The sequence below is a fragment of the Melitaea cinxia genome, chromosome 24 (genome assembly GCF_905220565.1).
Source record: "Melitaea cinxia chromosome 24, ilMelCinx1.1, whole genome shotgun sequence".
Taxonomy (NCBI): domain Eukaryota; kingdom Metazoa; phylum Arthropoda; class Insecta; order Lepidoptera; family Nymphalidae; genus Melitaea; species Melitaea cinxia.
In genome coordinates, this window is record NC_059417.1 from 7,465,107 (window position 1) to 7,481,609 (window position 16,503).

A 16,503-nucleotide genomic window follows, 5' to 3' on the forward strand; every position below is an offset into this window, starting at 1 on the left:
TTTGGCCGTGTCACTGTCGCCGTGTCGCCTACTTACACGTTGTCAATTTATCATTATTTTTACCTATAACATCAGAATTTATATCTGTTTTCAATAAATTTATAGGTAGTTTTTTAAAGTAAAACAAACATGTCGTCCCCCGACGAAAGTTCTCAACTCAAAGCAGGTCATCCTCCTGCAGGTGAGTCGTCGCTTTTGTTTTGTTTACTGTAGGTGTATTAAAAAAAATTGTGTCTAATCTGAAATTCCGAGAAAAACTACGCCGCAATAATGAAAAGATATAAATTGTATATATGTATATATTTTTTTTCATGCCTAAATTATGTAATAAATTGTACATTTTTATGGAGTATATTCTATAGTTGCTTAAAAAAATATTATTTAATAACCTTGAATTTGGATCATCGTTTTTTATTTACCTGAGTTCCTGTTATTGAGTGTTATTAAACAAAGAACATTTCAAGGTCATATTCGCAAAACTTAAGTACCATTATTTCAAATCTAAAACTTCATTATTTTAATTGAAGCATTAAAATGTTGTCTCAATTTATTTATAAATGTTGTAAAATTCTGTGGCCAAAAATTCTCAGTATTCGAGTACGAAAAATCAATCTCTATATGTTTCACATAATACTATATTTTGCCAACTCACTAGATAACAATGCGATGATATCCTTTGTTGTCATACCATGTTTTGATACTATGTGTTATCTAAGATGTTCAAAATGATAAAATCACAAAATAATTATTTTAAATTTCATATCCTTTCAAGTATGATTTTATAAACAAATAGATATAATAAGTAATAAACATATGAAGTCTGTAATAATATTCCCGACAAGATAATAATTACTACAACTTAACATTTACATTCTAAGTTCGTTGCTAAATAAATTTAATTTTTATCTAATACAATATATCTGTACAAATTTATTTTAACAGTATCAAATTTCCTACAGTGAAAGCTGGTGGTATGAGAATCACCCAACATAAAGTTCCCCACTCTAAAGACGAACGTAAGGAACAACCGAATGAAGACTTAACAGGACTTGCCGGCCCTAATCCAGTACCAACTAACCCAGTTTCAATTGTCGGAGCTCCTAACAGAGGTAATGCTGACTTCACACCTCAAGCAGCACAGGTCGCTCATAGTCCAAAGCCTCCAGCACAATTTAACATGAAACCAACCCTAAACATCCAACAGCCCAGGAAGTAAACGACAGGTTGTGAAAGGCATATCAAACCCAGTTTATGTTAGGTGTTTGTATTTAACAATTTAAAATAAAATAATATATCATTATGGAAATTTAGTACAAATTGTGTTCTAAATGAAAATGTTGATAAAAAATTATATATTTGTTATTGTAACTGAATATCCGTTAGTCACTTTAATAATCTTTCACTAACTTCTATGTACCATTTGAGTAAATAATCACATGAATATACAAATACAGTTGTGTAAAAAGTAAATATCACATTTTAACACCTAACATAAACTTTATGAGCCTACTGATTACATTGATATAAAAGAAATATGTACTCTATTTAAAAAAAAAAAATACATTAGTCTGTTTTTATAATTATTTAAATAAGCTGTTCAACTCCTAACTGTGTCCCTTCAAATGGGGGGTTCTCTAGGTGTAATAGATGGTGTTCCACGTAATAAAAATAGGTAAAAAAACTTTTTAAGTTAAACGGTTTTATGTTAAACATACATTGCAATATTTAAGATAAATGTACTAAAAACCAAAAAATAATAAAATAGATACAGTCGTGGGAATTATAAACATATGCATAGACTAGACTAAAATAAAACCGTGGGGCACGTCAATTGTCTACAATCGTTGATTAAAATGTTTGTTTTGTAATGTTACACTATAATTAGGCAGTTGTTGTTCCACGTAATAAAAATAGGTAAAAAAACTTTTTAAGTTAAACGGTTTTATGTTAAACATACATTGCAATATTTAAGATAAATGTACTAAAAACCAAAAACTAATAAAATAGATACAGTCGTGGGAATTATAAACATATGCATAGACTAGACTAAAATAAAACCGTGGGGCACGTCAATTGTCTACAATCGTTGATTAAAATGTTTGTTTTGTAATGTTACACTATAATTAGGCAGTTGTTCAACCGACAAAGATCGACGTGTGATAAGTAGGGCTAGAATGTGGAAACAAGCTAGCAGGCTCGATTATAAGCGAGTTTTAGGGTTTCATAGTGGTGAGCGAGTAGTACTTTTATCATATGTTTTGTCGATTAAAGACAAACTACGAGCAGTGAAACGATTCCTCGCCAGCCAGCAGTGTGAATGTCCAACGATAAACTAGTTGAAACATCTCTTTTATTTACATGGAGTGTATAACTATTGGAATTTCCATGAGCAAGAAAATAGTAAGTAATTTCCTTACCGTCTGCGGGCCAACTGCCTATTTTAACGACGAATTAAACGATTCTTCTATCGCACATTAAGTCGATAATTTGTAGACAATTGACGTGCCCCACGGTTTTATTTTAGTCTAGTCTATGCATATGTTTATAATTCCCACGACTGTATCTATTTTATTATTTTTTGGTTTTTAGTACATTTATCTTAAATATTGCAATGTATGTTTAACATAAAACCGTTTAACTTAAAAAGTTTTTTTACCTATTTTTATTTTCTAGTTTTTAGTTTTTATTTCGCATTCTGTTTAATTCATTTAGTGCTTCATTATTGCAAGGCCCATCTTAAATATTGAGGTTGTATAGTGCACTGTATTCTTCTTGTCAAGCCCTTTTATTTGATACCCATATTGGTGGGATTGATAAAAAATTGTTATCAGACATTTGGTAGCGGCGGCCAGCTTAGATTTCAATTTTGCATAGTAAATTGTATTCTACTTGTTGAGACCTTTCATTTGATACCCATGTTGATGGGATTGATAAAACCTAAGTTATCCGCCATTTTGTAGAGGCCGCCATCTTGGATTTTAATTTTATATAGTACATTGATTATACTGGTTGAGCACTTTCATTTGATACCCATATTGATGGGATCGATAAAACCTACGTTATCCGCCATTTTGTAGCGGCCGCCATCTTGTATTTCAATTTTTTATAGTATATTGTATTCTGCTTGTTGAGCCCTTTCATTTGATACCCATAGTGATGGGATTGATAAAACCTACGTTATCCGCCATTTTGTAGCGGCCGCCATCTTGAATTTATAATGATAATGAATAAACATAATTGTATTGTCACCAAAATCCAAAGTGTATACAAAATTTCAGATTAATCGGTTGACAGGAAGAGGGTGAAATTTGAATTACTAAATTTGACCCAAGAATAAATAATAAATAAAAAATAAAACAAACGGGGTGAGCTAAATAAAACCGTTTAAAAAATCCTAGCCCCTTTTTAAATTTCACTTTGTTTTAAAATTGTTAAGGTAATACTGCATAACCATCCAAAACTGTTTTTATAACCCTAAACTTGACGATAAAGTGGAATATTAATACTAATTGCATCTGTGTTCATAGAAATCTATAACCTGAAGATCTTTAAGTGGCGAGTGAATAGGTTACTTCTAGGTAAGTTTGCTCCATCTTAGACCGCATTTTCACTTATCATCAGGTGAAGTAGTGGTCAAACACAAGCCTATCATTGTATAAAAAAATATATATGTGGAAACTAATTATTTTTCTTGCAGAATATTTTTCTTTGTAAATTATAGTCATGCTTACGCACTTAAGAAAGGTATCACGTGGAACGAGTCTATCAAAGAAGCTTGTATATTCGAACAGTCTAATTTAAAAATAGGCTAGGAATTTTTTTTCACGTGTATTGTGATCTATTAGACCTACAGAACCCACCCTCCATTTGACGGAACGCAGTTAGGAGTCAAAAACCTTATATATTGATTCTAATAAATCGACAAATAATGACTTATCAAAATCTAATAACTGGACTTAGTACATTGGTATGAAATTTGTTCCCATATAAAATATAAATAATATAAATATGTATAAATATATAATATATATAATATATATATATATATATATATATATATATATATATATATATATATATATATATTGATTTTATGGATAATTTATCTTTCTATTCCCTATAAAATTTTGTTAAAAAATAAATAGTTTATAATTATAAAGAATATTATAGACAAGCATTGATCTATATTTATAGATCAATGTAGAGAAGACTCCTAGAGATAAGAGTAAAATAAAATATTACGTTTTATGAGTGTGAAAAAAAAGTTAATCTGTTTTTTTTTTGGAGCTTTCTATTGTCTAACTACATTCCTTAGGCATTTTATTTTTAAGAATTGTACTTATACTTCATTTCTGGAAAGAAATTTAAAAAAAAAACGTATTATTTATAAAATAACGATTTTATTAGGTTATAAATTGGGTGCTAACAAGTTTTCTATTGATTGACTTTTTTTTCTTTATTTTTAGTTTCAACTATACCTATGTATGGTCAAAATGTTTAGCAATTGGGACCATGTTAATCATGTTTTATAATTTTTAATTTCATTTATTAGTTTGAAATAAAATTGTGATTTTTTTTTGGTTTTTTATTTTTTATATTAATTTATCATTACTCATTTACGTCCATAGTTAATGAAATAATTTTTAACACATTGTCGTCAAGCAATGATTTGACGACAAGTTGGCGCAACCCTATGCAGCACTACCTGATGCGCTGATAGCTGCGGGTTCAGTCTTCGCTCATAAAAATATGTATTTGCTGTTTGACGTTTGTGCTTTGTTTGTGTTATGTGCCCAAACCAAACCCTTGACACGATTGACATCCTTCTTAATAAATAAGTACCACCAAAAGTGTGCAAATTCTTAAAAATTATATTATATTAGTTTTAATGTGAATAATTGAATGTAAATTAAAATGAAATGTCGATAATATATAAAAAGTAAATTGCAAACTTTGTTTTAATTTTATGAAGTTAAGACAATTTATTGTAAAAAATACCTTCTTATATTTACGGCAAAAACCGTGCGATTTGTAGTTTGTACATTGAAACTTTTCTGTTCTTTTTGTGATAAGTACAAAATGAAAGGTCATTTACAACAGAAAAGACTGGTTCGATTCTTAATCAGAGCTAAAAATTTGGTCAACTCTTTACTACTTTAAACGGTTTCGGCTAAAAATATTAATCTACACTTTCGAAAACAAATTATTTTTTCTGAAAGAAAGCATTTGAATAAGATTAGTGAATATATCGCGTACCTAACGATAAACTTAAAAAATAATATTGTTAGTCTTATTATTCCTGAAATCAGGAAAATTAAAATAGTATAACATGTTTGTTGCTTGTAAACTTAGAGCCCGACCGTTCGTCCCGCAGTATAACTTAGTAGTTCGATTTACTATCCTACATAATATTTATAGCAAATATTATATTTAGAAAGAGTTTAAGGTAAAAAAAAGTTTATCATTTTATTACCAAAGCACCACTGTTAAGTATTGTAATGATTTATAATCTACAAATGTATAAAGTTTCATTGACTCCGCTTAAGAATTATACCTATGTGGTATTTTTTTTTCCTAGCTGTGTATGATAAAAATTTATCTATTTACAAAACGGATTCGTTAAAAAAACTATCATCTCAATGTTACTTCTTTACTTTAAAAACTAAATAAATAAATGAAAACGTTGATGCCAAGCGAAGTGTATACGAGTCTACTTATTAATAACAGATCTTTACTTTTTTCATTTATACAATATTTTTTAGCACATAGCTCTACTAGCAACACTTGACCTGACAGATGTTTACGCGCCAAACAATATGGACAATGGTAGCTGGCTAACGCAAGATCCAAGTTTTGTTTCACTGTTTTGCTGATTATCTGTTAAAACTTACACTTTTGCTAACGTAATCACATTTACTTTTATTTGTTTTATTTGTTAAATGTGAAATATGCTGAAATAGTAGTATAAAAATTGTTTGAAAAGTAGATTAAACTTTCATTAAGTTGGCGCCTAGCAGGTGCTATTAAACTTGACTCATGTGCTTCAACGGCTATAATTGATATAAAACAAAGTTATTTGATTATAAAAAATGTTAAATATGGCTGCAACGACACCACGGCGCTCTTTACGAATTCCTCACACCCATACCCCGAAAATGTCTGAACGAAAAAAAGGGCTATTTTTGGGCGAAAGCGATGCTTCTATGGATTCATTAACGAAACATCGTCACCTCCCAGTGGTTAATAGTGAGAGTGACAGCGATGACTGCGACCTGGGCATCATCAGTACCTTGGACTCAAGCTCTGGAGAGGACTCTGACCATAATTTTCCTAAAACTCCGGAGAGATTCCTTAGGCGTAAGTATCTTCAATCTATTTTGACGTTTGTTTATTATAGAAATTTCAATTTTTCTTTATTAATGTTATTTGAACAATTGTAACTACAACACAACAATTTTTTGTATGTTAATGATGTCCTTGATACTATTTATAAATTAATTTCATGTATACAAATTATCAAAACATTGTATTTTATCTTGATAAAATTGTTAAATGGGTAAATTATTACATTTAACACACACTTTGAGATTAAAATGTTACATAAAGAACTAACAATAGCCATGTTTTGATTATGTGTAATATTGTACACTGCTTTTAATATTAAAACATATATTTTAAAGCATAATAATACAGGACACATAATGCTTACATTTTATGGCTTAGATTACAATATTATTAATAATTGATGATAATTGTACTAGTGTATGTATCGTATAGTATCATGAATAATAATTGCATTAGATGTACTTATAAACTATACTTTATAATGATTATTAAAAAAAAACCATTATAATCCTTCTCTTTATAATAAATACATCTTCATATCTGCAAGGAGGTTCAATATATTGTTATGTAAATGATTGAAGTTAAAAAAACAGATAAAATAACGATAAGCTAATTTCTCTTCTACTCTTAAGTGATCTTGAGGAATACCCAAGCTTCTGTAATAAATGAGGCCTGAGTTCCAAATTAGCACTATTTGATAGCAAACTTAAACTTTACTGAATATAATAGATGAAGTTCATAAATTTTGATACCCAGGTTTTGGATTCTACTACATTAAATGCAATCTTGTATATAAGTACTGTATCTTCTATTACCTAGTTAACATGAAAAACATTTTTACAATATGCTTGATTTAGCTAATTTTGTTTTGTTATTATATATTTTATATCAATGAAAATACTTAATGTCATTGTACAATAAAACTATTGAATTAGAAATATTTATACTTACAGTGTTTTGTTTTGCTAAGTCATTAATTTATATAAAACAATTATTACTGTTAAAAAGTTTAAATTTCATTATAGATTAATTCCTCTATAAAATATTGCTAATTCATATATAATGCAACTGCATTAAAGCCTTGACCTAAAGACCTGAATTTTTTATTGTTAAGCAAATTTAAATTTGCATTTTCGATAGAATGCACCAAATATTGTACAAATTTGTTATGACTATATTTGCTTATGTTTTTTTGTTATGTAAATAAAAATTGTCTTACTCAAATTTCTTTTTCATAATATTTTAATTATTATATTTTTTTATAGATGAAACAAGAAGCCACACTAAGAAGTTGAGAGAGACTCAAGAATTAAAGAATTTCATGAAATCCCCATTCACACTAAAGAAATACACAACTCGTTATTCCTGTCCGGAGCCTAGATACTCCCTATCAACCCCAGCTACCCCTCACTTAAATAACCACCCTGCTACACCCTCATCTACACATTCCTGTGCAAGTGCACACACAACCTCGTCAACATCAAGCAAAGCTCGTAAAAGCTTAGCAAGTCTAATTGCTGACACGGAAAGTTGTAGTAGCTCTTTGAAAGACCTTAACTTTGATACAGACTCTGGGTCTGACTCAAAAGAAAATACCCCAACTAAGTCCCTTAGGCAGTCATCAAGACTGCAGAAAATGACTCCTAAACTTCAAAGTTTCAAAGGTATATTGGTGGAACAAAAGAAAAATATGTCTCCCATAAAAAATGCAGTTGTCTGTTTGACTAAGATGGATATGAGTAACTACATATCACCGACACAAATGCTAAAAACCCCTCATAATATATCTGAAAATAAATCTCCACCCAAACTAGGTCATAACCGTCGTTCAATTGTTGAAATCGAAGAAAGCCCTGAACCAATTAATGATAGCGAAAAGAGTCATAAGAGATTACATTATGACGGCATGTCAGACAGTGGTCCAGTATCAAAACATCCAAGACTAGACACTACTGCTCCTAAAGCACGCCTCTCATTATTCAATAGTGATAGACTTAAAGAAATACTATCGACTAAATCTTTCTATGGCAAAACCAACCCAGATATGAATGTTAGTATCACTAGTAGAATATCTAAAGCTATAGAAGTATCAACTACCCATCGCCGTCGACTCTTCAGCTATACTCAATCTCAAAGGCGTAAGAAAAAGCCTGGCCAAATCAACATGGGCGTCAGACACAAGATTCGTAAGCCGAAAATGAACAAATCTAAAATTTTAAATATGAAAATCTTCAACAATTCTGCTCCCGCTGTTTTAAATACAAGTGCATTAAACAGTAGCGTCACTTCCAAGTCTGAGAATAATGATGTTTCAATTTTGAACCAATCTTCAATTGATGGTAAGTTTGTCTTTTAACTATCGTAGATCTGCATTAATAGGAAAAAAAACATGCTAAAATACTATCTTACCTGGCGAACTTCGTATCGCCATATTTTTTTGTATTGTCGTAAAAATATCGCGGTAATTAATCGAAATAAAATATAGACTATAAGTTGGACACCGATATCTATGCAAAATTTTATTAAAATGGTCACAAAATAGTTTCGGAGATTGATAGAACCCCATTTGAAGGAACGCAGTTAGAAGTCAAACAACCTATATACATTATATAGCCTATAGCCTTCCTAAGTTTACTGACTACTCAACATATAAGTTTTCAATTTGAAACCAGTATTTCCTGATATATGTGTATTCCAAAAAGTAAACAAATTATTTATTTTTGAGGCTATTGCTCTAAAACTTAGACTTACCTGGATGTTTAATATGCCTATGTTAATTTGAAACAAGCTTTCCTATGCTATAGAATTAATTATAATTCACTCAGTTATGTCATAGTCACAGAAACAAATCTTTTATCATTATATTATGATGGATAAATAAGTGAAAAATCTCAGACATAATGATATATGTATATATTTTTTCTATTCTAGTATTGTAATGTCATGACAAATATTTCTATTTACAGACAAAGCAGATCCATTCAACAAGGAAAAGCAAACAATCGAAGCTCTCCTCAGTCAATGGACAGAAGAGGAAGTACCAGAATCTGAGTTGACTTATGCAAAACCTCAACAAGAATTACCGTGCTTTAACAGCAATGTTATTGAAGCAACAAGCCAGATATTCCAACCGATCACAGCCACACCAGTCATAACAGATACTTACAAACCTCAGGATACTGCAGTTATCATTGAATTAGGAGCTCAACAAAGCACCGTACCATCCCAAAATTCAAATTCGACACAAAACTTGCAAACTACTGAGCAAAGGGTTTCAGAACCATTAAGCGAAGGTCAAGATGTGATTATGGAGGAAGGTCACACGTCAAGCCATGGTGATTTACCTAAAAGTGGGGAGTTTTTACCTGTAGAGGGAGGTTATATATTTGTCGGTGGGGATGTTGTACCTGGTAAGTAATATTTATATGATTTTTAGATTTAGTAATATATAGGTTACAAAAGAGTTAGGCTATATTGACTATCATCATTACCTAGTGTTCATATTTGGAAAACCAACAACACAAATAACAATACATAGCAATAGTAACTGACAATATTTCGCTGATGATAGGTCTTCACATATAAAAACTAGCACATAAATAACACATGTAGTGCAAACAAAAATATTGCATGTCGAGATGTTTATTTATTTTATTCAGGTAATTCAGTGACTTATTCACAAATTACAAGATATAACATAAATACAGAATAGGTAAATTTGTCACACAGCACTTACAAAAAAGTGTTCTATCCTTGCGAGTGATAAAAAAGTTTATTATAGTAAAAAAACGATAATTAAGTTATAGGAGAAACAAACAAACAATATCCAACAAATGTACACAATCTTTTTGTAAACAAGGAATACAAATAACCAAATATAATAAAACTACAAGTAACAATAGGTAATCCAAATATTAACAAGCCAGGAAAAATTAAACACTTTTTTGACATGACAGTTAAAATAAAAGTATTTTAATTATAGGTCAGAAAGAAATCCCAGATTTGGATGAAATTGAACGAGAACTCAAGATGCTAGATGAGCAAATATTACAAATGGCGCAGTCGAATAATATCGATGCTGGGGCTGTACTAGCATCCACTGAATCAGAGCCTGTTGTAACTGGTAAGTGACATGTCTAAATAAATAAATATCTACAACATACACTGTCAACTGTTCCTATGGTAAGCAACCTAATGCTTGTGTTACTGGTATCAGCCTGCTGATATATTACTACAATTTTTTTTTTCGACAAATATCAATAAAAAACATTTATGTAAATAAACACATATATTACACCCAGACTTGAGGTGGGAATTGAACCCACAATCCCCGGAGCAGAAAGCAGAGTCATTAATTTTTGATCTGATGTTGATGCATTACTGGTTGAAATAGAAAACTTGATGATTTTTCTGATTTAGAAACCTAGAAAAAAAGGAATTTAGATTTATTGGGTTTTAATATATAAAGTAAATAATAAAATGAAACTATACTTTACATCAATGAGTAATACTTATCTTAACTAAAACTAACTTAGGTAGTTGAAAAAATAATCAAGTTGATATACATTATTAAAGTATAACTCAAAAGTATCATCTATCAAATAAAGAATCATCAAAATTAGTACACGCAGTGAAAAGCTACGATGTAAAACACACAAAAAATAATGTAATTGAGAAACTGCACATTTTTTGAAGCTGGTTATAAATACAGATAAAATGTACTAATGTGGTGACTGGTTACAGGATCTATTAGAATTATTTTAAGTTCTTTTTGCTTTGAAATTGTTTATTGAAGATATTATAGGCAAAGTCATATTATGAAGTTATACAGCAGAGTAGTTAAGTGTAAATGAAACTACATTAGGCATTTAACTTAATATGTTGATCAACATAATTAATGTCTGTAAAAATGTAATTGACCAAATTGTACTATAATAATATTCACATATGTTTTAAATTATTACAAAACATTTAGATACATATATAATATATCATGTATTTCTTTTAGAAACACCAAATGTAATTGCTGAAGTGGATAATGGTGGCAAAACACAAAAACTGTTCCCAATATTCAGTAAACCGAACCCAGGAATAAGCAACAGTCCTAACAGCTCTAAAGGTAAAGTTATTTTCATATAATTTGTTTTGTTCTATATTAACACATATTCTATAGAAAAACAACATACATGTTACATATAGTTATAACTATTTTTTAACTACTAGCTGTTAGTGAAACATCACTATAGGTCATTAGTTACAGCAGTGTTAACTGTTTGGTAAATTAAATAGTAATAAGTAAGTGTAGTAACAATAAAGTAATAAGCTGTGTGGCTACGGCAGTGAAGAACATAGCCACCCCTCTCTTCTCGTGGGTGTCGGTAAAAAGCAACTAAGGGATAACACAGTTTTACTACCACCCTGGAACATAAAAAGCCGACTGATGGCGGAATAACCATCAAACAGCTGGTTTTGAAATACACAGACCGAAGACGGGCAGCAGCGTCTACGGCGTGACAAAGCCACTGCGGTCACCAACCCGCCTGCCCAGCGTGGTGACTATGAGCAACACTCATGAGTTCACGCCATAATGTCTAGCGCGTACTTGTGTAGGCCTATGTCCAGTAGTGGACTGCGATAGGCTGAAGTGAATAAAGTAAAATTTAGTAATGAATTTCATAATTATTTTTACAGTAACAGAAAAGTCAAAGAGGTCTCTATTAAAAAGTTCAAGCAATCAATACATGATTGACGCCGGGCAAAAGAAATTTGGAGCAACACAGTGCAGTGAATGTAGTGTAATTTATGAGGTAAATATGAAATATAAATACCTTTCGCTTTAATTCATTTGAATTTTGAAATACAGTTATCATTAACTTTTGAAGTTGCACGAATTGTAGCAATCTAAATTATCTTTTACTACTACAAACCATTCAATAGTTATAGATCTTTGGAATTTCATTAGTCTTAAAGCCTGAAACTTCTGAGTTATTTGCAGAATTCTTAAATGTAGATTGTTAGAAATGGATTAATACAAAAGCTACATGAAATTCTATCAAGATTTAAAGCAAGATTAATATCAAGTAATATTACTGTTTCTCCTCAAGAACGTAACCAATTAAAAAAAAGTGGCTTACATAAAGATGAATAAAATGTTAATATGGTTTTTTTTTCTTTAGATTGGTAATCCACAGGACGAACATGATCATCTAGTTCATCACAATGCAACAGATGTTCTGAAATTTAATGTAAGTAATTAATACACTTGCCTATCTTTCTTAAAGTCTAAAAATTAACAAGTGAGAATTTAAGTAGAAATTTCCTACATTTACTACTATTTTCCTAATTTACACCAAAAAGTTTGTGCAAAGTTCAAAGTTTTCAAAAAAAATTCTATATTTTATTTTCGTCAGTTTGTTTTTGTAAATTCAGGCTATTTTCATAAATTAATATATATATATATATAAATATATATATATATATTTGAACACTTAATCATTTAGCATCAAACAACCATTATACCTTTATTCATTCATTTATTCATTAATACCTTTATTCATTCATTTATTTATTCATTTATTTATTTATTCATTTATCTTGTGAATTCTAACAAATAATCTTTGCTTGTAAAATAATCAACTGTGAAATGTTCTATCTGATTTTCCCAAAATGTAACAAACTTTCATACAAAGCAATTTTGTTATATTTTTAAAGATATATAACTATGACTGGTTACTTAAGATTTTATTTTAATATTTTCAGGGTTGGAAGGAAGAATGCGTCGTAGACAAAATGGATAATAGTCGTATAATCCGTGTGAGAGGCAGTGACCCGGGCTGGAAACGAGTACAGACACTACTGACGCGACTTATTCACCCGCAGCTGGGATGTGCCTTGGAGCTACCGAGAAAACCACATATTTATACTGTTAGTATATCCTACTCTCTTTTTTTAGTTTACTTCTGTAAGTAATATCTACAATTTTTATTTTTTGTGTCACCCACACATTAGAAATTCTAAACATTTTTGAATATCATATCAAAAATTGACCGCTCTACGGTTCGCTTAAACCGAATATAAAAATCATCATATCAAAAATTTCGATCTAGCGGGTACATCGTTCTAAAGCTTAATTGGCTAAAGCGCCGACACGGTCAGTCGGAGACGCGGGTTCGATCCCCGCTGGAGCGGTCAATTTTTGATATGATATTCAAAAATGTTTAGAATTCTGTAAGTAGTTTATTACTGAGGTAGGGCCAAACAGGAAATATGTTGCTTAAAATTTAGGGCCACCCAATTGGTGTAGTACCTCAATCTTAAAGGTTAAATCTTAGGATTTTCGCCCGACTCAGGAGAAAATCCTAATGGGGGTCATTGAGTGTGAAGCATTTATTTATTTATTATTTTCAAGTAGTGTTTTCTTCTTCTTTTTTAAAGACTCCATCTCAGTAGTGTTTGATTGCAACGCGATTTTGATACTCCTGTTGTTCCACATTAGCTTATCATTAGTCAGACCGTAACCCTGTTAGTTACTCTAGTATAGCGGTTCCCAAACTTATTTTGTCTACTACCCACTTTGAGAATAAATTATATTATAGTGCCCCCATTTTTATACCAACTTAAAAACCAGTATAACTTCAAATTAAATTAATGATTGCTAGCTATATTAGTGGTGATTAAACATTATTTCTAAACGTGACTTTTACTATAACCTTCAAGAGTTAATGTGAGACCTGAGCGCAGTAGGTAGTACACAACGGCACTCTAGACGGCACTTTAGACAGAGTATCTTTTATTCAAAATAAAACAAACAATCGATTCTAATATAAAAAGTTATGTGATGGATGATTTAAATTGCCCCCCCAAGCCTCTACGCAACGCCAACATTTTTCCTGCAGCGCCCACAAGGGGGCGTTATCGACCCCTGAGAAAGGTTGCTCTAGTAGTATAAAAAAATGTTAGTCATTTTAATTATATTTTTTTATTAATAAAAACCATTTAATCAGTCAGTTAATTTTCAATCAGTCAGTTTTTTGTTAATCAACCTCAAAAAAGGAGGAGATTTCTCGATTTGACCGAATATAATATAAATAATAAATATTTTTTGTGTGTTCGCGTATAACTTCGTTGTTTGTGAACTGATTTTGATGATTATTTTTTGTTAGGAAGTAAATATCCCAAGGGTGGTACCATGGTAAGGAGACCAGAGAACAAGAGAAATCGAGGTTAACCTTCCAAAATCGTAGCTGCGACTAGTGCGTTTTTTAATTTTGTTCGTCTACTTACGTTGTATTACTTGTCGATGTAATTAAAGTCAGTTTCTTTCGGTTGCTAGCAAACACAATTATTTAATTTTAAGTTGGGTTATGCGTTTTCTCAATATTTAGGTGAAATCACTATTAATGAGAAGGCACTTAAAATTTTACTTGTTATCTTCTTTTATAAAAGTAGAGTGTACTTACCATTGGTGATTCAATATAAGTAAATAAATAAACTTTGTTTCACAGGCATATCTGTGTATAGAACAGAAGCAAATAGTGGGCTGTTTAATAATGGAGCCCAAGACGAGGGCCTACAAGCTTATACCCGGAGACCCTGACTGCTGTAGTGTTGAAGATTATCCAGTGAAGTGAGTGTTTGTTCTTAAAAATACTTTGCAAATGGCAATACATAAATATAGAAGTTTGTGATAAACGTATGCAATCCTAACTTGTTATATTGTGTTTTATAATCAAGAGATAAACAGGAAAATTGCTCTTTGCTTCAGTATTAATTTTACAATGCATTTCAAAAGCAAATTTCCAGAATATCTTTGATGTACAGAATTGGATTTGTTGCAGCTTTATTATAAGTATTGAATTCTTAATATATTACAAAATAAAAATAAAATAAAAAATATAAATAAACCCCAGATATTACTGGATCACTTGATATCTGCTAAAATATTAGTTCTGGATAGAAAAATCTATAAAATCAAATGGTTGCAGACTAAGTAATGTATATTAATGAAACATTTCCAGGTGTGGTGTAGCTCGTGTATGGACGCACTCGTCTCACCGCAGGCGTGGGATAGCGGTCCGCTTGCTCCAATGTGCCAGGGCCTCTCTGCTGCACGGCTGTGCCCTCACCAAGGAAGACATGGCCTTCAGCGCGCCCACGCCCCAGGGCAAAGCCCTAGCCACCGCCTACTGCGCTACTCCTAACTTCTACGTGTACCTCGACTGAATAGTGCATTGAAGTGTCTTTAGTCTATACCCAGTGAAGTGAGGATATCTGATATCCAGTTTCGTAATTACGGTTACGTGTGTGAACTACTTGAAAATACTGAAGAAATTGTGATGAATTGTTTTAGAAGATAAAAACATAAACAATATTGTGAAAAGTTTTTTCAAATACCTTAAATTCAGCTGCATTTACTTGTCCTTTACAAGTTAAGAAAATGACACACATCTGCTACACCTTTTTAGTTATGGGTTACATTTTGTTGTTCAATTAGGTAAACAAATAATAATTGGTTCAACTATTGCATCATTTGCAATTAATGGGTTAAATTTTGTTGTTCAATTAGGTAAACAAAAAATTAGTGCCATCTACCATTAGTTGTGTTAATTAATGATCAAATAACAATAAATTTTACTGTTTTCTACAGAATCGTCAAATAAGTATAACTAGAATTTTACGTTTATTTATGTAATAGTATATATAATTAGCCATAAGTGCGCTTGTCTTGTACTCTGCAGGGCATTTGTGTGTCTCGAATTTCTACCTCGACTGATTTCTTAGTCACCTTAGTGGAACTAAGTGCATTTTTTTTAAAAGTATGAACTATGTTTAGGTTTAAGATTTCTTTGTAAAATTTGTTTTGTACTGTATTTTAAATGTTTTTGATTTTGACATTTTTCAAGATACGTGAGTTATCATTTAACTGCCTTATTCTTGACAAAATAGATTCTCATTCAAAATTTTAACTTTTGTATGTCGATTAATGACTTTTTTTATCTTTGCTTTTTTGATTAAAAAAGTATTTTTTGGTTAACATAAAACTAAAATTTCAGGCTTTAAAAGCTTGAATTTTTTATTTTTTTTATGTGAAGGGTTGTGTTTTTTATGTAATATTTTAGCCAAGTATAAGCTTGTACAGTGTGTTTGATAATTTTCTTT

General features: G+C 30.7%; 2 protein-coding genes across 2 annotated transcripts; both read left to right on the plus strand.

Moving 5' to 3' along the window:
* On the plus strand, positions 1-1,577 carry LOC123665690 (death-associated protein 1). The gene is made up of 2 exons (XM_045599952.1): positions 1-181; positions 960-1,577. Exons 1-2 carry the CDS (start codon positions 130-132, stop codon positions 1,214-1,216), a joined length of 309 nt encoding a protein of 102 aa, XP_045455908.1. The 5' UTR covers positions 1-129; the 3' UTR covers positions 1,217-1,577.
* A 4,521-nt stretch (positions 1,578-6,098) lies between these two features.
* Positions 6,099-15,567, plus strand: LOC123665649 (serine-rich adhesin for platelets). The gene is made up of 11 exons (XM_045599922.1): positions 6,099-6,357; positions 7,611-8,684; positions 9,312-9,755; positions 10,328-10,468; positions 10,789-10,797; positions 11,378-11,464; positions 12,043-12,152; positions 12,522-12,590; positions 13,105-13,269; positions 14,850-14,971; positions 15,363-15,567. Exons 1-11 carry the CDS (start codon positions 6,099-6,101, stop codon positions 15,565-15,567), a joined length of 2,685 nt encoding a protein of 894 aa, XP_045455878.1.
* The last annotated feature ends 936 nt before the right edge of the window (positions 15,568-16,503 follow it).